This window comes from Drosophila grimshawi, unplaced genomic scaffold (genome assembly GCF_018153295.1).
Source record: "Drosophila grimshawi isolate 15287-2541.00 unplaced genomic scaffold, ASM1815329v1 contig_848, whole genome shotgun sequence".
Classification (NCBI taxonomy): domain Eukaryota; kingdom Metazoa; phylum Arthropoda; class Insecta; order Diptera; family Drosophilidae; genus Drosophila; species Drosophila grimshawi.
The window spans coordinates 21,521,393-21,547,656 of NW_025063692.1; the positions used below are offsets into that span (position 1 = coordinate 21,521,393).

At 38.3% G+C, this 26,264-nt stretch overlaps 1 protein-coding gene across 1 annotated transcript in view; it reads left to right on the forward strand.

Annotated features, from left to right (window-relative positions):
* Nucleotides 1-26,264, forward strand: part of LOC6564600 (probable serine/threonine-protein kinase tsuA) — a 45,577-nt gene that overhangs the window by 16,997 nt on the left and 2,316 nt on the right. Inside the window, exons 2-4 of the mRNA XM_043216233.1 lie at nt 21,089-21,231; nt 22,607-23,569; nt 23,621-24,110. Of these exons, the coding sequence (XP_043072168.1) occupies nt 21,089-21,231; nt 22,607-23,569; nt 23,621-24,110 (1,596 nt within the window). The remainder of the gene's footprint in view (nt 1-21,088; nt 21,232-22,606; nt 23,570-23,620; nt 24,111-26,264) is intronic.

The following is a 26,264-nucleotide window of genomic DNA, read 5'->3' on the forward strand; positions in this document are numbered from 1 at the left end:
GAAAAAACAAAAATGGAGTGTCGGCTAAATTACTTTCCAGGCTGCCATAAAAGGCAGCAGCGGGCAGCATGAGAGGCGTGGCACCAATAAAAATTATACGGAAAAAAACGCGCTGATAGAGGTGTGGCATGCCGCCCTTTTTCCTCTTTTTTTTCTTTTTCTTTATTCCGCAAAAATGTGAAAATTTTCAAACGAAAGAAACTTTAACTGCCATTGCAGAGGGTCGTAGAGCGAACACACACACACGCAAATACACACACATACACACACACACACATACACACACACACATATGCATACAACAGCTGCACATAAATGCAAACACACACACACATGTGAGTTGGGTGTTAGAATGAAGAAAAAATTAATTTAAATTTTTATGATGCCATAAAAATAATGCATGGCATGTCTCAACACAAACACACACACACAGTAGAGAAAATGTGTGTGAGAGAGAGAGAGAGAGAGTGAGAAAGATAGAGATAGAAGAAAGGGCAGAGGGCAGAGAGAGCAGCTGAAGACGACGCCACGCTGGCCCAATTAGCTACAGGCTGTGCCACCCTAGAAACTGTGCCAGTCTATTCGAGTGGGGAGAACGGAACATCTGCTCTGTGTGTGTGTGTGTGTGTGTGTGTGTGTGTGTGTGTGTGTGTGTGTATATATATATACCGACATGCACAAATACATGGACAACAGTTTGCGAAAAGAGCCTTAGTGCAGAAAGTAAAATGGGAATGGAAATAGTCGAAATACACTTTTTATACGTTTACAATACACAAGCAATACACAAGCCTACCGACTACTTTCGACAGTTTCCGTCGTATTTTTTTATTTCAATTTGTTTTGGCTTTTCAATTTTTGTAACTAGTAAAGGAGTTCTAAATTGCACTCCTCGACTGTGTTCGACTGGAAGATACTCAGTACTCAGCAAACACCAAATAACCCATTTTCAACAAGTTTACATTTTTGTTGTGCATTTATGTTAATTAGTGTTAATTCCGAACGATAAATAAGTTTGTTGGAAATAACTGTATTCGCCTATGTACACCGCAGCTTGTCTTGCATTCCCGTTTTGTAGTCTGAGTCTGTTGTTGCCTGCGAGCAACGGTAATTGTAAGTTCCTTATGATCGAGACCTTCATCGATGCTATGTTTAAGCTACTTTCATGAAGTAAGAGTCAGTCGCTTTTGGTCGCTTGAATCGCGTAGTATAAGTCGCATGAAGCGGACATATATTCTGTATTAAATACAAAGCTCTGAATAAATATAAACCCCAAGTTATAATAAAGTTTTTTATATTTTACTATTCAGCGGCCTTATGCACTGCGAGACGCCCTTCGGAGCCTACATCAATCGTTCATCAATCTCAATTCTTGCAGTTTTTAATTAATTAATTAATTAAGGAATCATCAAAAATTTGGTGCCTTTCCCGAATCGAACATTTCACGGAAATTAATAAAGCTCTGTTTCTATTTTGTAATATTTACATATTTACATATTTACATACACAAATAAATATTTAACCATTTGATATGGAAAACAGGAAGATCATTCCTCAGGCTAGACGAAGTGTAAACTCTCATTTCGAAAAGTCGAATAAAGTTGAAAAGAGTAATTACAAAAGAAATTGTAAAATATGATTTTACTGTATTTATTTCGATAAGATTTTTCTAGACCCGCAATAAGAAGCTTTTGTTCTGCATCTTCACAAAGTAAATACACAAATTTTGTAAAGAATATGCTCAACAGGTTCGTGAGGAAGTTATTAGGCCAACTACAAAATGCTTACACGTTTCGATTCTGATTTCAGTAGGTGTTTCTACTTGTTTGTTTTTTTTTTTTTTTTTTATTATTATTATATACTTTTTTTGGCAACAATACTGCCAACAAGAATAACAACTACTGCTTTTTGTCCATAAATGACTCATTTGTATTCATGGTTACGCCCCGGCGCTTTTGTCGTTTTGCTTTCTTGCCCCTCCCTCCCCCCACACACACCACCCGCAGCGTCTGCCCGCTTTGCCTTGAGCTTATGGTAAGCAGTAGTGGATGAGAGGTATAAGGCTGAGTTAGTGGTGGTCATGAGTTACGCTCACATACATATGTAGTGCAAATGAGCAGTCAAATTTTTGCCGGCCATTTACAGAGACAGGAGATGTGGCGTATAAGGACTAAGTCCATGTGTATGTATGTACGTAAGAATGTGTGTGTGCATGTGTGTACATATATAAGGTTGCCAGTCCGGATTATGACAATTGTCTTCGCGGCCAACTGACCCAAAATAACGCAGTTAGTGGCCAAGTAAATCCTACGGCAGCTTGAGCAAACATTGCGAACAAATATGTCTAAAACAGTTGCTACTCGAAATTGTTGAACGCTTAGCGAGACACCTGAGTTAGTAAACTGGTTTGCCAAATATAGAATAGCTTATAGCTAACTGATTTGGAATCGAATATTTGTATTTACTAAATAAAGACTGTATTTTTATGTATAGCCCGCAACGGATCAGAAATGCGAAAATATTGACCAAAAATCATAAATTTGATTAAAAGCATATTTCTTTTAAATATAACCTTTTTTTTGTTTTACTTTAGTTAGCTTTATCAAAAAGAGAGTTATTTTTTATTTGGAAAATTGGTTGAAAATGTTGTACTTTATATCAAAACATAACTTTGAATTGAATATTATTATAACTTGGGGCTTATATTTATTCAGAGCTTTGTATTTAAGTCGCTTCATGCGACTTATACTACGCGATTCAAGCGACCAAAAGTGACTGACTCTTACTTCATGAAAGTAGCTTAAACATAGCATCGAAGAAGGTCTTGATCATAAGGAACTTACAATTACCGTTGCTCGCAGGCAACAACAGACTAAGACTACAAAACGGGAATGCAAGACAAGCTGCGGTGTACATAGACAAGTACAGTTATTTCAAACAAATATAATATTGCGAAACAGTTTGGAACATTTAGCATCTATATATATATTTAATTTATTCTATTTTTTTTGCCTTAATAAATTGATTTTGTATCATTCAATATCGTTGACAATCGTCCATTGTCCAACTACATCACCGTAATATCATTGTGTATTTCGCCCCCTTTTGGCTGATGTTCGTTTGTAATAGGTATATATATATATATTCAGAGAGCATATTTTCTACAACTGCAGTATCAAATTGGTTTCCACTCAGTGCAAACATAATTCAGTATTAGAGCAGAGACAGTACTCCAACCTCTTCGATTTATTATTTCATAACATAAATAAAAAAATATATGAAAGGAAAAGGAAAAGGGGGAAGCTCTCACGGCATTGTAGATAGAACTGGTTGTCGTCGAAGTCAACACGATTTATGCAGCTGAGTTTGGCATTTCATTAGCAAACGCTTTTTGATCAATTTTCAGAATGCTTCTGGCCATTTTTCAAAGACGAATCGAGTCAATTTGTAGCCGGAAAGTCTTTCGCTACTGTTGGCGCTGCAGCTTGTTGCTTGCCTTTATGTTGCTCGTTTCTGGTGACTGTTGCCTTCTCCTTTGCTGGCCATTAAATTAAAAGCTAGCTTGGACCAGATTGTGGCCCTTTAGCTGGTCTATGCGCTCGTCTATGGCTGCGTGTGTGTGCACAAAAAATATTTATTGTTATTAGCGCGTCAGAGAAACAATTTCAGTTTCAGTTTCAGATTCAGTTTCCGTTTCTGCTTTTGTTTCAGTTATGAGTTTTACTTGATGCTTTTGCCTTACTTTCAGCTTTTCATTTTCCAGCGCATATACGAAAAACTCCCAATTTTCCATAAATCTCTGCTTAAGACATGATTCACCAGGCACTTCTTAGGGGCAACAGAGTTCAACTCAGCTTGACTCAGCTCAGCTCAGCGCAGAAATTAAAGTTGAACTTGAGGACACGCAAAGCTGAGCCAATTAAGTGTATTAAACAAAAACCATAAAATAGCACAAAGCCAACGTTCGAGGCATTCTAACCTGGCCTTAATCGATAGACGCGTCGCTCGTTTGGCTTTCAAATGTATTGTTTGTGTTTTTTGCCCAACTGTTTTTGTCCTTGGCCAATTTGGTGGTGGCAACTGGCAACTGGCAACTGGCAACTGGCAACTGCCATATGAAATATTAATGGTGATTACGCACAAAAATTGTGCCCCTCATTTACTCGGTCAGGCATAACGTGCTAGTCATGCCAAGCAACAACAAATCAGCGCCGTCTAGCGACAGGGGCAGAGTCGGGCAGCGGAACCGGAAGTAGCAGCCACTTGACAGCTCTGCGCCCTAATATCAATATGTTTGCGGGCTGAACCTCAAACCAAATGTTGACTCTAATTGGCGTGTCAGTAATGCCCGGCCGACACACGCTGGCAATATGAGCGAACATTCGCCAAAAACAATTGTGCTGCCAAGTACGTGTGAAAGCCTGTCAGAGCGACGTGGCAACTTTCTTGCCAAATACTATTCGCTCGCATGTAAACACCTCAACGAACATATCTGGCAATATCTCTGTGCATAAGTTTGAATAGCAAGCTGTTAGCCGCTATTCAATTAATTACAATTTTTATTTTCATTTTATACTGTATGCAAATCCAGACAAATTGAATAAGAATGGCACCCAGCTTGTATATAGAACTGCCGATTAGTTTCAACAATGTGGCTACACGCGTTTCTGGTCACAGCCTTGCCAGGACAAATTATACATCGCTCGGCATTAAATAAATAAAATATATGGCAGCATTGCCAGCGTGTGTAAACCGACCTTAAGTCAAAAGACAGCTTTCACATATCAAACGTAAAGCCAACTATTCAACAGAAGCGCTGAAAAGTATGCTATAAATACATAAATAAATTACACATCTATGTTGATAAGAGAGAAAGAGAGAAAGAGAGAGAGAGAGAGAGAGAGAGAGAGGGGAGAATGCGTTCAACATTTCAGATTTCAAATTTACATAAATAAAAATATAAATGTACATTCAACAACTGTAGTACATATTACACTGCGCAAATTTCCCTGCACCTCAGCAAATTATCCTAAAATGGAAATCGCTCTGAAAACTACAAAAATGTGGTCAAAGTTTTAGAAATGATTTCTAAATACACAAAACAAAAAAAATGTCCTAAAATTAAAAAGCCTTCTTTTTTTCCAAAATGTGAAGTCATATTTTTGATGTTTTTACGTCTATCTCGATCCTCCAAATTAAAGTTCATCTTTCGTCCGATCGTTCTTATTCTGACTGACTGCAGGAAAAAAACGCTTAGATTCTCATCAATATATAGCTGACTGACGAGCTGACGGACAGGCAAACAGACACAAAGATATGGCTATATATATATATATATATATATATATATATATATAGATGAGTAGTCATAAAATATACTGACTACAAATAATACACAAACAATTGCTTCAAACTAACTGAAGAAGAAAAAACATATTATATATGTTTAACATGTGTATTTAATCGGATAATTTGGCACACTTTCTGCATTTTTAGTTAACGTTAAATTGCCAAAATTCGTATTACTTTGCAGGCAATTTAAAAATATTTGAGTGCTGGCTGCCAAAAAGTAAAATATAAACTAGAAAGCGAATAACCAAAAAGGGAAATACAAACGAAACGAGCGCTCTCAGTGCAATTAATCAAAATGTTGTCGGTCCGGAATTCACTGGATGGATGGGTGGGGGGGGGTCCTTGTCTTGGTCTGACTCGCGCTCACTCTGACTTGTACTGTGTAGTGCAGTGTAAGTGGCACCGACACCCGGCAAGCGAACGCACTGCAAAGAGTGAGTCGTAAAAGTGGCTTTAGCGCCAGCCTCGCTGTTGCGACTGCAAACAAAACTAATTATCGTTATGGCAACTCTTGTTCGCTGTTGTAAATTTCTCAGTGTGTGTGTGTGTGTGTGTGTGTACGTACAGACACAGACATCGCTCCATATTTATAATTACTGTTTGCACACTTAACAAAAACGCCAAGACGTTAGAAGGACGAAGCACTGTTGCTCCCAAGTAGAAGTTTGGGGGCAAGCAACCAGCTACCAGCTACCGCTAGGCACAACGACTCAACAAAAACAACAACAACGAAAAAACATAAAAAAGCACACAATTTTGAAACTTCATTTTGAAAATTGCTCTCATTAATCATGGGAAAAAGAAAAAAATGGTGACAACAGCGCTAGAGCAAGACAGAGCACAAATGACGGCAACAGCAAAAGTGTCACATTTCCTAAGGCATAATTATGGATGCGTGCATTGCTCTACATATATATGTATGTGGCAACATTTATGTGTGTCTGTGAGTGTTTTTTTACGCAGGTAGAAGTTTGAGTGTGTGTTGGTGTGTGTGTTGGTGTGTGTGTGTGGTTTGTTGGCGTGCTTCAACATACTTTGTTAGGCAATACACGCCAAACATCAACAAGAAATTGTCAAAATGAAACACGCTTCACATAAGATTTGCCACAACAAACACACACAGATAAGCACAGTTGCTGGTGGTTGGCAAGTCGGGCAGGTGGGTGGACTAGATCGCTAGAGCAGTTGCTAGACTATATATACATATATGTATTTGTGTGACCTTCTACTGCCTTTTACTTCATGCAAGGGCTTCACTTGAAATGTCCTCTCGTTTTTTCCACTCACTGAGTAAGTAAAAATGCAAAATACAAAGGCAAACTACAGTTTCAGTCAGCACAAAAATTTGGATTTTTAAATATTTTTTTTTTAAATAAATTTCATAAAAGCTCAACTTATTTAACCTTTTATACGATTGCAGAGGACATTACTATTGTGTGTGGTGAAGTTGGTAACGCATTGAAGAAGATGTCTCTATATATATATATATATATATATATATATATATATATATTTACTTAATCAGCATCAACGGCCGAGTCAGTTAACCTTACTTATTTTATGCTAATGTCCACACATACACTTTAAATTTGTTAGATAATCTAGGCAATTCACTGGTCTTTGAAAAGCCAACTCAAATTATTAGGATTTAATTTCTTTTTTATTGAATTTTAAATATAATTTAAGCACTCTCTTACTTCTACTTTATAATGGCTTAAGTGAAATTGTATCAAGTATCTATTGCAGACAGAAGAAGGAGCATCAGCGGACCAAAAATGTATATTTACTCTTAATAATCACCAATATCCGGGTCGATCTAGCCGCACGTCTGTCCGTCCGTCTGTCCCACGGTCTGCTGACTTTGAAAAGAAAATTCCAAGGTTTTGTGACTTATAAAATGGGAGCACGGTTGATATAGTTACTCTATATATATATATATATATATATATATATATAAGCGAACCTAATAGAAAGTATATTACCTTCACAATCAACACAGTCACAGCTGTGTTCCAACCAAAAGCAACTCGGCCACAAAAGAAGAGCCCCAAAATGATTTGGCCAAGCCCAAAAACAGTAATAAAAAAAGTAAAAAAACAAAAAAATAACAAGTTCAAATATGACAGCAGCAAATGCTCAACTACAACACACTCCTTAAAGCCATTAAATCACAAATAAATCTTTAGTTGACAAAGATTTACCGTTTGACATGAAACAACTAAATAATTAATTTGTTTATTGATATTTATAATAAGCTGCGAAGAGACAAAAGATATTTTGGGATATTATAAAGATCTGTCGACATATAAACCGTTTCTGTTGGTAATATAGGGAATATATCCCCAGTTACAGGGTAGAACACAAAATACAAAAAATAATAACGAAAATGAAAATGAAAATGAGAAGAGAGAGAAAATTGTTCGTCATTGACATTGTCCGGCTGTCAGCTGTGGTCTAGGCAAACTGTCGCGACAGCAATGTCCTGCAGCAAATGAAATATACGTGCCCTTGAATTTTTGCTTTAGACCAATGTTATTATTCAGATGTCACGTTCACGCACACACACACACACACACACACACACACACACACACACACAACCATTCCCTCCTTAAATGGAAATTAATAATCAATATGGCGAAGCGAAAAGATGACACAGATTGTGTGCGAAAGCCCCTCAACGACTCTGGCGACTCAATTTCAGTTGCAATTTCCGAGGCGACAGGTGGCGCCACTGTGCAAAGCGCATCAGCTGGGATCAACCGGATGAAATGAAAAGGCTTAGCGTTGATTTGCCTTCAACGCTGCTCTACTGCTGCCACTGCTGCTGACTCATAACTCATACGCACCATGTGTCAATCTGTTTGTCTCTGACTGACTGCCTCTTTGAGTATCTGTGTCTGTGTCTGTGTCTGTGTGTGCGTGTGTCTGTGTGTGCGTGTGTCTGTGTGTGCGTGTATTTTGTAAGCTGCGGCTGTGTGAGAGATTAATATTTAATTAAATCGATATGGCCTCAGTTGGCATAAGCATGCACCCCCCTATCCCCTCATGTTGACAACAGCTTGTAAAATACCAAAGCGTTGACAGCCAAGTGATTTATTTTTGTTTGCAGTTTCATTTGGCGGCTCCTCAATTTACCCAAGCCGCTCTTATCCGCCTGCATAGGTGCGTCTGCCAACTGTCTATCTGGTCTGACTGTCTGACTGTGTTCAACAAATATTAATTATAGCTAAAATTCTAGCCAAGCACAACGCCTCTAACTCTTAAGTACAATCTAGCTAAGAGCAAACCAAACACAGACATACACACTTATACATACATCTCTGGAAACTCTCTACTGTTAATCTAAGCTGCTGCTGCTGCTGCTGCTGCTGCTGCTACATTCCCCATTTCACCTGATGGTCCCAAGGTGTGGGTATCGCAAACGCCAGTGTGTTACAGTCAACGACATTGGCAACGATAACAACGGCAACAAGAACGACAGAGGCGTGACTAGGACACGCCCGCTGGAGTGTCTATTGCCTGCACTCTGCTGGTGTTGCACCAACACATGTTTTCTTTGATATACAGGCAGATCAGGCGACATCTTTTAATATGTATATATAATATATATATGTCTAGAAAAATACCTAGACTTGTGTTTGAGTCATTCCAAGAGCAGGTCTGGTTTATTGATTGTTTGTTTCAAAAATATGCACAGGCAATCCAGTTGAACAGAATCGGGGAAGAAGTACTTGATCAGGATATGTTCTCTATATTCTGGCCTCTCTCTCTCTCTCTCTCTTTATATATATACCTCTCTCTCATCTGTATAAGTATATATAACTTGCGATTTATTTCTGTTTATCTAGTAAATCTAGTAAAATTCAAAGATTCTGTGAGTTGTTTTAAAGTGTATAGCTGAGCGTACATAATATGTACGCTATGACAGAGAACGGCTAAGAGTTACCACCCGCTGAACGAGACAACACCCACCGCTTTGCCTGCCTATTTTTACACTGAATTCAATCCAATAGAATTCTTTGATAGCAGCACTCACTTTGATATCTCTCTCACTTCAAAGGCAAAATTTTGTTAATGGAGCGAAGCGTGTGTTTGGCTGTGTTGTTCCTGATGTTGCTGTTGTTCTTGTTCCTGTTGTTCCTGATGTTGCTGTTGCTGTTGCTGTTGTTGCAGTGAACCTGCAGCTAGCTTTCAGAGCTAAGCGAAGAGCCAGAGCCAGAGCCAGAGCATTGGCAGCCAGACTGTAAAATATGTAGGATAGATAATAGCTTTGCAAATAAATGCAAAACATCCGTTTGCATCGCTGAACCGCTGAGTGCACCATTCACTCAGTCTCACTGATATTCCATGGCTATTGCATTGCATTGAACATTCACTCTGAGCTCGGAAATCACTGCAGCCAAACAATCAAATGAATCAGATTCATCAATCAGCCAAGAGCCAGCAAAAAAATGGATATTATATATATATAAATAAAAGAAGAATAAGAACTATAATGGGATTTTCAGTAATATTTTAATAGTTTTTATTTGACTCAAAGTTAGTTAAAATATTGATTAGCATTCAATTGGAAATCCACAAATCTGCCTGATCAGGATGATTGGCTGCACAAGTTAGTCACGTTTCTTACGCTGTTCCCCACATAGTTATTGTATCCCCCTCTATCCCCCTCCCCCATTGAACAAAATAATTCCTCCGCTCAAGGCTGTAAAAAGTTTTGACTGTGTCGCAAGTTGAAGCAGTGTTTGGGAAACAGACACACAACTTAGGGCTTATTGTGGAATTATGCAAATTTACGCAGCTGTAGATGTATATGTTGTTCTTGCTGCTGATTTTCCATGTGGGGCTTTAACTTTAGCTATTTTTGCCATATAATGCAATCATAAACGAGACACACGCACACACACACACACACACACACACACACAGACAGACAGAGGCACAACAACATATGTGCAGCATGTCCATTTTGTTCATGTTGACTCAGTCGGTTGCTGACAACTGGCTGGGCCTAGACGAACTAGGCAAACTTTGTCTTTGTCGTTTGCCCAAAATCAGTTAAATGACAAACTCACACACACACACACAGACACATACACACACGCACACACACACAGACACACGACTGTGGCAGACACAAGCGAGACATGAGCGCTTACAAAACGTTTTCAAGTTTGCAACCCACACACACAAATTGCTTGTGCGTGAGTTTCCGTTAACGTTTTGTTTTTACAACTGAGCTGGTTTGCGTGTGTGTCTGGGAGTGTGTGTGAGTGTGTGAGTTTGTGGTCTGCCTCTCTAGGCCTTGTTGCCAAACAGGCCGCAACGAGCCAGCAGCAGTTGGTTAAGGCGCTTCTCTAAATTGCGGCACACTCAACAAAAAATGTACACGCAAATTTGGAGAATCATCACGCAAAAAATTGTCGAAAACTAATTTCGAAATTGATGGAAATTATTTCTAAAAATTGTAAAACGCCTATCCTAAATCCACAATATCAAAAATATTCGTGTGAAAGAGTGTAAGAAATACACTGGAAATTCGACATTTTTGTTTCATTTTTTAGAAAAATCAACTTGGAAATTAAGAAATGCAAACGCAGTTTTATGAAAAGATTAAGCTTTGAATGAAAAAAAAAATTATAATTTAGTTGTTGAGCAATTTTTTCCAAGTGCATTTGGCAGTTGGGCCGTCAGCTTTCGTGGCAGTGCAGATGGTGGTGCGTGACCAAAACCGCAGCCTGCCCTCCACTCCCCTCTGCGCCACGCACCACCCTCCAATTTACGCAATTGTCCTTGTTGGTTTCGCTAGCATTGCCACGTATTTGTGGCGCAATCAAGGTGCACAAAACGTCGCCAACACAAACAATCACAATGAGTGCCTAACTCCAGACTCTCTGCCATTTGCAAATCACAAGCGTAACTGCTCGTATAGCATTTGGTTCCACAAAACGATTTCAACACAATCTCCAACAACACAAAAAAAACACACACACACACACACAGCTGCTACCAACCAAATGGAAACAAAAATATATTTTGTATTAAATTATTTGTTGTTTTTTTTAAGTGATGATGTTCATAATAATCAACTAAAATGTTTAATATAAACTGGGACTGGGACTGGGACGGGATTATATGAATGCCGGTAAAATGAATATAAAAGTTATAATTACAAATTTGCTTGATGGAACAATAAAGTTGAGCGATCTGCAAGTTTCTCAAATTTAATCAAAATTATATTAAGCAACACGTTGAAACTGTCACGTTTCTCAGGCAGCCGCAGGCAATGCCAACTAAATCGATGCCAGAATGCGGAGAGAAGCGATTTGATTTTCCATGCCTTGTTTCGCTTTTGGCCAACTGAATTTATTGACTATGGCAGAGACTAGTTTAATGGGAGGAAGCGGGGGGGTTCACTTAGTCAGTACTGTTTCCCATTCCAATTACTACATATGCATGCATGTGTGTGTGAGTGTGTGTGTGTGTGTGTGTGAGTGTGTGTGTGAGTGTGTGTGTGTGTGTGTGTGTGTATGAGTGTGTTTGTGTGTGTATACTTAGCCCTGCTCTTAGCTTATAACCGCTTGGGCGGTACAAGTTCAATTAATTGCTCGTCTTACACACAAACACATGCACAGATTCCATGTAAGCTGACAGTCAGGCTTCGGTACGTGTTTGCTATGTATGTGTGCCTGTGTGTGTGTGTGTGTGTGAGCGCCCAGTGGCCATTTTGCTTGTACTGCGCTTGGGTAATCCCATCAAGCGTAATGCGAGAGTAGCCCCCAAGTGCAGATCATGTGGCATGTGGGCCATGTGTACAAAATGCTTAACACTTAACTGAACACTGAACCCATGATGAACAGCTAACAGCCAGCTAACCAGCAGTAGCCAATAGCCAATAGCCAGTAGGCAGTAGGCAGTAGGCTGTAGACAGGTGCCAGTTGCCAGTTGCCAGTTGGCAGTTAAATGGAACCAACTGAGGCACCATAAAAGTAAAATCAGTTTAATGGATATAACACATCAAAATATACGACAAAATATACAAGTGAAGTGTCAAGTTTGACAGAGTCAAGGCAACTCCTTAAAGTAAGACTTGTGCAAAGATACAAGCGTTTAATATTATCTTAGCGCAAAATGAATTAATTTAGTCTGATCAACGTTTCCAATTAAAATCATATATTGAAATAACAAAACAGTAAACACTTTGAGCAAGTCTTTTTAAGAGATAGAAAATGTTCTAATTCGTCGAATTAATGAAGATTTGCAACAATATTTGTTGTATTATTGAAAAGCATACCAAAATTGGCACATCCTTTGTGAAAGTGCATCTAAAACATCAACTGGCAGTCAACATGTTTTTCGTCCAGCAAGACAGTGGCTACCAATTGATTTAGGCCACAGTTTATTTAATTTTTTACACACACTAACACTTTTACACACACACACACACACACAGAATACGCGAATAGGCTGCTGCTGCTGCTGCTGCTGCTGCTGCTTCTGCTTCAGCTTCCGTCCGGACAACCTGTTACCCGAAAATGTGCGATGATGCCTAAAATTGCATTTTATGGTAAGGCGTCAGTGTGAATGGGAGTTAATGTGAAAACTCTTGCTGCAAATCAGCTTATTGGGGGAGAAAAAAAAAAGAATGTTGAGCTTAACTGAAGAAAAATGAAATCGGCTTACCTTAAGTCATCACACACACACACACACACGCATACGTGGTAAATTTCGTTCGAAAACATGAAATGCTTTCACCAGTCTCCCAGCCCCACTTAAAAAGCAAAAAAAAAAAAAAAAAGGCATAAAAACATACAAACATACAAACCAACAACGCTGAAACAACAGGTTAGTTTTAGGTTTCCTGATCCGACACTTTCTTGATGCCACATCTGCTTTTACACACATTTATTCACGTATTCCCTGTAAATATGAGCAATAAGTTGAATAAGAAGCAAGGCTTAAGCTCCTTTCCTAATATGCTACTTTCACACTTTGCAGCGTATCTGCCCGTCGAGCAATCTCCACTAGTTGCATAATACTAATGTGTCAGTGTATGTTTGTTTGGGTCTTTTATTTTTTTTCTTTTCTTTTTTTTTTTGTTGCTGTTGAGGTTCGGCATCATAACGAGCAAGATTTATAGGTTCTTGCGTAGGCATAAAACTCATAAAGTACATATGTATGTATCGGATATGTATTTATTCATATATATGTGTAAACGTCCATATACACACAAATACATATGTATGTATATATATGTTGATTTCCAGGTGGAGGGGGAAACTGCTCATAAAAATACATGTGTCATAAAAATAGCAGCAAGTGCGAGAAAACAATGATTGTATCTTGTGAAAGCATCGTCTACAAACAAGCAGATACATGTGTGTGTGTCTGTGTGTGTGTGTGTGTGTGTGTCTGTGTGTGTGTGTGTGTGTGTGTGTGTGTGTGTGTGTGTGCTCAAGCGAAATATATAGACAGCTAGATACATAGATGGATAGACAGATAGATGGATGGATGGTAATAGCGCATAAGAAGAAGTAATGCCAAACTGATTTCAACTCATGCTTAAGATGTGTATAAGCCAAGATGTCGTAGATTCAACGAGAGATTCAACGATTTTTATTTTGTTGTTTTGTTTTGTTTTGGAGTGTAGCGAATCTGTGTAGCACAGTGCCTTAAAATAATTTAATACTTTAACACACCTTTGCCAAGGCTTCTAAATATCCAGCAGCTACTTCTCGATTGTGTTGCTAAACAATTTTCAAGTTTCAAGCCTTAAGAATTATCTGATTCATTCAGATTCACAATCATACACACACACACACACACACACACACACACACACACACATGCACACCTTTTTGAATAACTTAAAGGATGTTCGTATCTTATCTCAAAGAAGAGCATCCGAGTTTCTAGTCGACAATGTTTTCTTCCACTGCTGACTTTTGCCTACGACTTTTTCAGCTTTCAACTTTTCCCATTTTTTTTTTTTTCGAATTATTTTTTTTTTGGTTTTCGCTTTGCGCCTGTTCGTTTTGTGCTCATAATTCGTGCCATGATTAACTTACTAACATGTATTTGCCAGTGTGTGTGTGTGTGTGTGTGTTAATAGTGAGTGTATTTCCATATGGATGCCATGCCATTGCTCCGCCATCACTGTTTGTTTGTTTGTTTGTTTGTTTGTCTTTGTTGGGTGGTCGCTTTTGCTATTTTTGTTCTTATTGCTTTTGAGCACAGTTTACAGTCTGCTTTTTTTTTCTTTTTTTTTTTTTTACTGCTCGTCTTCATATGTTTTGATTATGGTTGGTGGCTACAGGTGACAGCAGCCAGCTTTTTGGCCCAATGAATACAAACACATATTTATGTGACATTGGCATAACTAAGAAGAAAAATTGCTTTGTCGGTTTATAAAGCGCATTTTATTGAATTTTTAATGCTGAATTTGAACTTTTTCAGTCATGTTGTTGTCCTTGTTGTTGTAGTCCTTGATTGTGTCGTTGTTGTTGTTGTGGGGTCAGCTGCTCTGCTGTTCTGCCCTTAAGTCATGACAAAAGTTTTTTGGCAACAAGTTATATATAAATTTTATTTATTGTCCTTTTGCCTGCTTTCTATTCATGTGCATTTCTATTTTCGTTTCTCTCCAAATTTATCGCATTTGAAATTCATATTTTTTGCTCCTGATACAGAACATATTGCAATATCAGCACACCATAAAATGGAAAACATGTAATTGTTGACTTAGATAGATGCGTAGATACGGAAATACTTATGCACATATGCCATTTGTGTTCCTGATATTCAAACAAGAGAAAATCACTGGCATTTCAAATGTTCACTTTTTATATCTGACTACTTATCAGATAATATGATAATCTTCATATATATACACACATATATACGAGTATATACATATGTATGTATAAAGCAGATTATAATATGGCAGAAATTACGTTATGAAATATATGGCAATGGTGTGATTAATTGGCATATTAAATGTATATATAAATGTATATAATGGCAAATGTGAATAATGTCGCATTAGCGACTCTGAATAGAAGTGATTTAAATTCATGTTTGGAGCGTTACTAAGCTGACCAACAAAATGAATAAAACATAATGTTGAAAACACAATATATTGAATGAGAGCAACTACTAAGCCAGCCTTTGAATACATTTCAATTGCCATCTGTTTACAGCTAAAAAACATTTAATCGCATTCTATTTCAGCTGTCATTGAATGCATTAAGCATTCGCAAATTGCCCATTATTCAATTCGATTTATATTATAAAGCAAACCACTAAGAGCCTACGATTATTTATATAATTCATCTCTAGCCACTTTCAAAACGCATTCAGAACACATTTGTCACTTTTGACCTCATTGAGCATACAGCAAAATAAAAATAAAAAGTTACCTGCAGTCTGCCAATCGGAAAAGATATCTTCTTCTGTCTGCTGTGCAACATTATTATAGTCGATCTTAATCACTCGTCGAATACACTGTAAACAAATGCTGCGAAGAGAAAGTGCAGCTAACGATTATTTTCCTGATTTTCATTTCCATATTCCTTTACTTCCTTTCCAATAAATACAAATTGTAGTTTTCATAACTTTCTATGAAAGTTTGATGTGCCAATTTTCAAAGTGCTAAGCTAAAACCAAAAAATATGGAAGAGTTATATATTTTCAACAATTTTTCAGCATTTTTAAGAAATATATTTCGATTTACTTCTTTGTATTTCTTTTGCTGCAGGTTAAGTGCCGATTGTGACATTGATATATATATATACGAATATGTTTCTAAGAAGTATAAACGCTCATTATCTCAACTTAGTGTTTTTCTAAGTGTATCGCAGATAACCATCTGCCAACAGATAACTGTGTATGTGTGTGGGAGTATGTGTGTGTCTAACCTGGTCCGCATGTTTGGGATGTAAATTTATTTAGTGCATAGTCGGCAGTGAGACAACAATGGCGACCACAAGACCCACTAAAGTGTAATTAAAATCTCCGCAAGTTTAACAATGCGGTTGGCCATTTGTTGTTCAGCCTTTATTTGTTGTAGTTGTCCCTGTTGCTGTTGTTGTTGTTATTATTGTTGTTGTTGTTGTTGTTGTTGATATGACAATAGAGCCAGCATCAATTCGAGCACTTCACTCCACTCCAGTGCACGCCACTTCAATCCAGTGGACACACGCTGTGCTCCCCAAAGTCAGACGACTACACTCCAGGCGCTAGCAATTCCCTCTGTATTTTGTCTGAGATGATTTCACACGCAGCACTGAACAATGACAACGATGACGATGACGATGACGATGACAAGAACAACTGCAGCAGTGCAAGTGCCAGGACCTTGTCTTTGTCGTTGTCGTTGTCGTTTTCTTCTTTGCATTTGAATAATTTAATGTCATTCGAAGTTTGTTGAAATGCGTTTAAAAAATGCGCTTTACGCTCGTACGTGAAATTTGCTTGCTGAGATTTAACCTTGACCCTGCCGACCACATTATATTCGTGTGTGAACCAAAAAAAAATGTACTCAGGCAAAAGTTTGTCATTTGCCACACATTGCAGACTTTATCATTTGGGGGCTTGCCACGGGTCTCATGCCTAATACATAATAGTGCCATAAACAATAGAGCTTTGTGTTTTGTCAATAAAAGAACAAACAACCCCCCCCCCCCCCCCCCCAACAGATATTATGAGTCATCTTTTTCTTTTTTTTGTGTAATTTGTTGGCCCACATTGCGTATACGTAATGTAAGAATGTGATTTCTGTTGGTTAGGCTGTGATAAAGTTGATAACAGTTTGATTAAGCAGTAAATAAATATGTTTTGGTTATATCTGTGTGGAACTTGAATGAATACATGCAAACAGCTTCATTTGATTGAGATTCACAGGAACACAGGATGGTATCTCTCTTGATGTCTCTCGACTTCTCTCTCACTCCAAATTGCGCATATTGTTGCAAGAATTCTAATTTAAAAAAAAAATGGGAAATATTAAAAGAATGACTCAGTTGACAATGGTTAATTACTCGAGCATAAGCAAGTTTAAAATTCCTTGTTTTTAATTGCAATCAATCAACATTTTATTCATTTACAAAAAATGAATATGTGTCAAAGCGGAACCAGAACAGAGTCCGATATAATTAGTCCAAATAGTTCGTAAGCTTTACCAGAACCGGCACAAAAATATAATTCAGTTTAAATACATCAGCAAATTAATATTAAACCTATTGCGTAGACTGAAACTGCATTTCAGAGTTTATGGAATTCGGGCCAGTTGAAATTTAGTTGGCCCGTTAGTTGTTTAGCCAACGCGAATGCTTGGAGAGAGCCCACACTGTTGTATTATAAGATAAATTGCATAGTTGAGTGCACAATAAATGCGAACATAATTATGCCAAAGTGCGGCCGAATAAAGTTGCCCGCTTGCAACACATATGGGCTGGCTTTTTATACCAGTTGCGAGCAACGCCAAAAGTCAACAGGCCATAATGGGTTAATTAACAGAGATAGGCCAGATGGCTTAAACCATCCTTAGCTCCCACCCCCTCCTCGAAATCCTTGTAGCAAACCCCAACTCCATCCGTGTGCGCGCAAAAATCTAAGCGAATGAAATACAGTGTTGGGGGTTGGGGGTTGGGGCAACTATCGTGTTGCTATTAATTAGCCTAAACTGTTGGCATGACAGGGTGTTGCAAAATCGTTGGGGTCCCATGCAGAAGCGAGCGCTCTACACTTAAATATGCAACACGCTCATTACAAGCATTATAATTAAACTCCAGAGTGCGACACTATTTAGATATGCATAGGGCTGTCAGCGAAAGAACGAAGGCAGGTGGCAGACGGAATGGGAGCTCAGATTGTTTACGCGCCTTTGTATGAAATGTACAGATACATATAAGTAAACATTCACACACACACACACACACACACACACATATATATATATATAAAGAGTGACAGGTATTTTGTGTCAAGGCTACACTCACAAAAAAATGGATTGAAATTGAGAGAAGTCAGCTCACCAAATTTTCCGAAAATAAATTTCTATATCCGAATTTTGGATCGTTTCAAACGGCTGGCTAATTTCTCATTTTCGAAATTTTAGACTTTATTTTTCTAAGTGAAAATTATTGAAAAATATTTCAATTCCGGTGAGTTCATTTTAATATGAGAGAGCAAATTTGATGACTCATTTTTCAAAGAGAGTATGCATTTCTACATTTTAAAAAATCTATTTCAGCAAAATGGAAACGATCTACAAGAAAAAAAAAACAGCATATGGATTTTATTGTCTTTTGTGTGTGTAAAATTAGTAGGAATATTTTGCTTAGATTGAGAAATTATTCCTGGAAACGAATTTTGTAGGCTTTTGCGATTTTTTTCTGAGTGCTCGTGCGATGGATGGGTGTTTGTTTGACTCTGTGGAACTAAAGGAAAACAAGCACTGAACGTGACGGGCCCATGCCAACAGCGGTGCTACCTGCCCCCGGCAAACAACGGCAGAAGGATATGCCCAAGCCTCTCAATGTCCAACGCCCCCATACCCCTCCCCTCCCCCTCCCCCAACCAAACGTATCCCCACAAAGAGTGCTGCGTGCAAATTAATGCGACATTTATTCATTATGGCATGAAGCAGCTGAGCAGGACGATGGGGACAAGCCCCAACCACTTGAGAGCTGAGCAACACAAAGCGTCGGATGAGCAAAGCCCAGCGATGATAACCTCAATGTTGCGCCCCGACACTAGAGGGGCTGGTCGAGACTGTGGAGGGAGTGGGCGGGCTCCGTAACGTGTCGCCACAGAGCGCCGAGGATATAAAAATCATTTGCGTGATTTTATTTCCAGATTTTTCCACCCTTTTTCCATGATTCTGATTCTTCCTCTCTCGGCATCTAGAGTTGCTGTGTGTAAGTGTGTGTTTGTCTTTGGTTAATTCAATCAAAGTCAAATAAATTTAATTAGCCGCCACGCATACGATTTCCATAATTCTAGGATTGCTCATCGCCCAAACAGATGTCAGATGACAGCCACTGGGCTCATTGTATTTGTTTGAAGTTGCAGATTTCCATAACAATTGCCTGAAAACATGCTTCAGATGACATCAGCTTCAAGTTGTATCCATAACATTAAACAAAAGCTAATCTGAAAATAATTAAATTCAAATACTAACGAACAAAATCAAAGAATTATATTTCAAGCAAAACTTGTTTGCCTTTAATGCTGCAGTTTGTTTTGTTTTCATTTCAGATCCTTTGTTTTCCACTTAGCTCGTTACGCCCAATCACTATTGAGCATTTTCCAAAGTCCTTCACATTTCATTACAATTCCAGCTGAAAAATATGAAATAAATTTGCTTGCACAAAACATGTGAAATACAACAAAAAATAGAAATAAATATGTGCATATGGGGATAGTTTGCAAAATTTGAAAAAAGAGCCGAAGTCTTTCTCTTTTCGGAAGTTATAAGTACTTTTCTACACACACAGAATTCCCAACACAGTTCACACACACATACACACAAATTGTGACAAATTTGCGGCAAAACTAATAAATTGTTATTTGAGGTCAATCTACTATATGCAAATATGTATCTTTGTTTGCTTTTTGTTGCAGAGTACTTACTTGAATATATGGTACAATGCTTCTATGCAGATCATTGCCGAGCATTTTATTCACAATTTAAGATGCCTTTTATCGCACGCACACACACACACACACACACAGGCAGACACACACACACACACACACAACACATTTTTATTCCATTTTATTTTAATCTTGCATGCAGCAAGACTCCCAACTGTGTGTGTGTGTGTGTGTTCCCCAAATGGCAATTCAGTCAATGACAGCGCATAAAGGATATATATATATACATATATATATATATATCCTTATATACATATACACTTAGACACACACTCAAGGGACAGTCCTGTACTGGCTTTTTATTTGGCCAAATTCTTGTCTATTCAACAATGAGTAGAATCGAATTTTTTTCAGGTCGTGCATGCATACATACATGGAAGTGTAGTAACTTGAGACATACATACATACACACATATATATAAGTATATATATATATAAATTCAATGCGCACAGCGACTACTTTCAAAAGTGGAAGCCTATTCAAGCAGCTTACTTTTATTTACGTATAAAGACGGATAAAAGAAATCATACAACAAATTTTTGATCGGCTCAGTTCGGAACGGGCTTGAAGGTGCCTAGCCTGACCTTTTCCATTATTTTTGTATGTCTTTTATTTTTGTATCATTCAAATTGTTAAACAAATAGTTTGTAAAAGAACTACGAATCTAAGCAGATATTAACTATGCAACTCTCGTTTGTTGAGAATAATGCTTTAATTTGTTCTACTTTATATATGGGCAGATACATACATCAATGACTAAGACACATAACTAGACAGAGGAACATACTTAAAAATATAATATTCTATTATTATAACTTTGTGTCTACTTTATAACTACGCACAGAGTATTTTATGCTGCATTCTTGTTGTAAAAAACTATGAGATTTGGCTTCTCTTTTGTATTATTAATTGGATACTAGCTGTTGGATGTTGTGTTCAATTAATGCCTGATCTCGTCTGGTGCATTGCTTGGACTTATTATGATTTTCTTGTGCTAATCCAAGTTTTGCAAATAGTAAACCGGTCTATTGCATAACTGTTTACTTAACTGCTTTCTTGCTTTGTGGCCCTTTTCAGATTTCAATTTGCAAGCTGAGGCCACCATACCCGAGGACATATTTGACCAGCATGATGGCGACATTGCTGAGGATGTGGCCACCCAGCTGCAATATGTGGAGCCTGCCGCTGACGAGGATGACGAGTCCGATGCGGCAGACATTGTGAGTATATAAATGTGTGTGTGTGTGTGTGTGTGTGTGTGTGTGTGTGTGTGTGTGTGTAAGTATTTGTGGGTACTGTAGCAGCAAGTGTTTAAAATGAGGTCAGGTCTATTGAAACACCACCCAAGCCACAAAAAAAAAATCAAAAAAATGTAATAAAAGATTGACAGAGAGAGAGAGAGATATGACATAAAGTAAGCGAAAGAGAGAGAGAGAGAGAGAGAGAGCGAGAGAGAGAGAAACGCATTGAAATGTCACTCAATGTACTGCTGGTCGAGTCAAATTACTTGCCCCAATGATGGTCTTAAATATGCACTTTGCTTGGCCCAATCTACCCAAGCCTACCCAACGGGGTCAATTGACATTGACGCGCAGCAGCTTAGCCAATAGCAAGGATCCAACATATTGGATACAGAGCATAAGGAAGCTTAACACTAATAGGCTCCATTACTCTATATTTATCATTCTATCTAAATATTGTTAATTATCTATTCCCTGAATATTCAAATCAATGCGATCAATTTCTGTTTAAAGCTCGTACAATTCTCAAAATACCTTGCAGTCAAAGTTCGAGTAAATTTCGTCTTTCTCAAGCAGTGCAAATTATTTCACAAAAAAAAAAAAAACATTTATAAAGTGCCGTTGTCGATCATCATGACAGATCGATCATCATTGACAGATTAGTTTGAGAAGTGGAAAGTCCAGAAGTTTGCTTCGAAATCTCCAAACAAAACACTATGCTCTGAAAGGTTTTACCTGACAGACAAATAGATAGAGAATCTGGAAGAGTATATTGGCTTTGTGCCTTGTCCGTTTTGAAACATTTGCGCCTCAGATAAAGTGTCAATATTTTTGCAAGTCTTTCACCATATTCCCTTATACCGTGATATACACTATATATGCACATTCACCGAAGAATGACTTTGTTTCGAGTTCGATATGACTAATTCAGCAATCTGTTCTCTGTATTTGTTTGTATTGTTGCTTATCGGTTATTATTGTTGACTTTTCTTATCAACTCAGCACATTTTGTACTACATTATATCTGTATATATTTTATTCTGCAAAAAGTTTTAAATAAATAACAATGTTAGAGAATAAGAAAAGACTTATAAAGTAACCGAATTATGTAAATATTATTTAATTTAAATAAAAGGATTTTTATCAGAGTATTAAGCAGTCGATCCTCACAATACGACTCCGACGTTGCCCCTTTCCCAATATGCATATATAGTAATACATATATATATATATATATATATATATACATATTTAGATAATGTGTAACTGGCCCATTTATTGGTTTGGTTTTAGGACATCAACGGGCTTCTATTGTCTTTACGTATTCGTATTGTATTCGTTTGTATTCTTGCAGATACTTGAATCTCAAAGGCCCACTTCAAGGAATTTCACTGTGTATCTAGCCAGAGATGGCAAGGCTGCCAAGAAGAAATATCATAACAACAACGGCAGCAACAGCAATAGCAATGACAACAACAGCAACAGCAACAGCAACAACAACAACAATAAAAGCCATTACAACTACAAATTGAAAAACAATAAAGAGAGCAAGCTGCCGAAGAGTGTGGCGAACAAAGAAGAAGACGAGGAAGACGATGATACAGAAGAAGAGACGGCGTCAGCTACAAAATCCACTTCCGGTGATGACAACGACAGCAGCAACGAAGATGGTGACGCAGATGGGGATGAGAATAATGAAATGGAAAATGAGAAGCCGAACGCGAACTTTGGCAGCAAAAGTTTTGCGTATAAAAAATTTAGGAACATGCACGAACAGCAAAATCAACAGAGTCAAAAGGAGCAGCAGCAGCAGCAGCAACAGCAGCAGCAGCAGGCAAATGCCAATGCCAATTCCAACAGAGCTGGCCAACAGATGAAGCAGCAACAGAGTGCGGAGGAGGACGCAGAGGAAGCAGACCAGGACCAAACTAAAGAGAAAGAGCAACGGCCATGGCCATGGCAACGAGAGCAGCTACAGGAACAATCGCAAGAGCGGCAGCTGCAGCCGGAGCCGGAGCCGGAGCAGGAGCAGGAGCAACTGTTTGATTCTATTGAAATATTAAATGAACGAAAATGTAATAAAGCGTCAGGCCAATCAACGGAGGTTGTGGCCGGCGAGGACATTATGGCAATCGGTGATATTGAGGACAATTTTGGTAATGATAAAGCATTGGCGGAAAGCATTAAGTCCACAATTGACAATGATGAATCAGCAGTTGCCAAGGAGGTAACATCAACAGACCCCCCATCGGCCACTGACATCCAAACTAGTCCAAGCAGCAGCAGCAGCAGCAGCAGCACCAGCACCACAAGCAGCACGACAACATCAACAACTACAACAAGAACAACAACAGCAACAAGATTAAATGCAGCAAGCAGCAGCAGCGGCAGCAGCAGCAGTAGCAGCTCAAGTAACCGCCACCTATTGCTACCCATTGGACGCAAGCAGAAGCGTCATGGCAACAAGAATGGGAACACTGCAACATGGCTTGGTGGCAGATACTATGACAAGGATAACAATTACGGCATAGGCCGCATCCACTCGCAGCCGCAATCAGGCGGAAATTTCGAGATGACAGCCAGTGATGTGGGTGAGCTTCATTACTACGATGGGAAACCGAACTCCAGAAGCAACGATGGCACCGCAGACAGCGAAGACAGCAAATCACAGGCCAATTTCATGAGCAGCTATTTTGGAGAGGGAACGAATGAAACCAAGCAGCAGCAGCAACAGCAACTACAACAGCAACAGCAACAACAGCAACAGCAACAGCAACAACAACAACATATGAACGATGAGCTTGGGGAGAGGCAGTATCCGCAACTGGAATCAGAATCCGCATTGCGTTATCGTCCGGGTAAGTCACTTGAGTTATTTTTGTGAGTGCCAATGCTTGTAAGCACAAGTCTGGCCAAAAGCACACAAATGCCAACGAAATATATGCACATCTAAAGATACATACAGCATACATGTAAGCACATACAGAATACGCCAAACTGGCTAAGCGACGGCATGGCTAAAAAGGGACACGTAACTGAAAATGTGAAATAAGAAAGACATGGGACATTGTAAGGCCAACACACACACACACAGACACACACACACACGTGCAACACCAGAGTAAACATGAAAAATTGAGAAGACAATAAAGAGTCAAAATACCTATTAGAAACATATTGAATTGCCATCAGAAAATCTATAACGATTTACATATTCAAATGGTTAAGAAAAATATCTCGATTTATGTTTGATTCTAACCCAACAAATAGTTGCCTTAATCGAGTTTTGAGTTTTTCATTTCATTAGCAAGTCAGGTTTGTTGATTGTTTGGCACAAATAAAAAAATACATAAATAGATGCACATGTTTTTATTAGTTTGTTTTTTTTCTTCAATTTCATATATAATTTGTTTCTTATAAATCTATTACAACCACAACGTTAATTGAGTTTATAAAAATACGATGTTTCTTCTGTAATCACATTGAAAATATCACTTTAAATATTTCTGGTAATTAGATAAAGTAATTTTAATAATTTAATTTCATTGCAGCAAAAGTTAACTTTAAAATACCACCCAAATTCTCAAGCTTTTTAATTTAAAATTGTTTTTATTATTATTATTAATTACTATAACTTTTTGAATAACTTTTTCCGGATTTTTTTTTTATTACCTTGCCCAGAACTGATCCCATTGTTCAAAGATAAATCGTGGAATCCTTAGTAATCAGCTAAACTCAAATAATTCAACAAAAAAAAATAGTTGAGAAATTTTGGTTGCAAGTGATTCGTTGAAAAATGTGGCTTCAACTGGTCTCCCAACATAGTTTAATTTGGATTCCCCCTACAGTTTTTGTTTTTGGTTTTTGATTTGGTCAGCTGGGGAGGACTGCAAGAGTGCACTAAGCTGGACAGCGGCCAGAGCTGTAGCTGGGGCTTTGGCTGTGGACCTTGTAAATTGAAAATATGTTAGGCAAACCCCAATTGAATGCTGGCACCCCGGGCGGTGCACAGAAAATTCCGACCACATTTCAAAAAAAAAAAAAAAAAACGAAACGAAATGAAAATCTCTTTAATATGGGTGCAAATGTGAATGCTCCAAAGGGTGCTACTCGCATGTGGCCTTAATTAGTTTATGGCCCATGCAGAACTTATGCAAATTTGGACTGAAATCAAGCGGAATGTGCCTTGGCACGCCACCAACCGACCGACCGACCGACCGACCGTCAGACAGACAGACCGACCGTCCAAAAGTCCCAAGGGCTGGCATTTTATTACAACAGTTTTGTGTTGTGAGCTTCCTTTATTCTTTATTCTTTTTTTTTTCTTTCTTTTGGTCTTGCCTGGAGCAATAAAGCCAACAAAACGGCAAATATTGTATAACTTGGCACTGAGCCGACAGTCCCAAGAAGAACATGTCTCAAGCATTTTTCGCTCCCTCTCAACCTCAGCCAAAAAGCAAAAAAACAAAAAAAAAAAAATACAAAAATGAATGAACTTCGCACTGCATCCATTGTAGTGGAGGAGGCGTCCCCCGATACGTGCCTAGACTGCCAGAGGTCCTGTACTTGGCCGCATCTTAAGCCAGTCTCTGGCTATTCGTTACGTGTGTGTGTTGTCGTGTGTGGTTGCCAGCGCTCGGTGGGTGGCTCGATTTATTTACCAATGCTCAATTACTGACCAACAATTAAGTGCAATTTCTTCATTTACTTAAATCAGCGCATCAAACCGAATTGAATATAGACTCCGTTTCATTCTTTGGTTATTTCGGTTACGGTTCCTATTCAGGAATCAGGCATTGTCGAAATTGGGTTCTGGTCTTGAGATTTATCTTGTAATTTTGACTAGCATTTTTACCGCTAACCAATACCCTAGAAAAATGTATTTACTGTAACCAAGTGGTGACTCCCAAATGGATTTAGTTGAATTGGTCAATCGGAATCAATTGGCGTACTTAGTTGAAATTGAAATATCATAATGGAACTGGGACTAGCCCTGAATAGACTTAATTGAT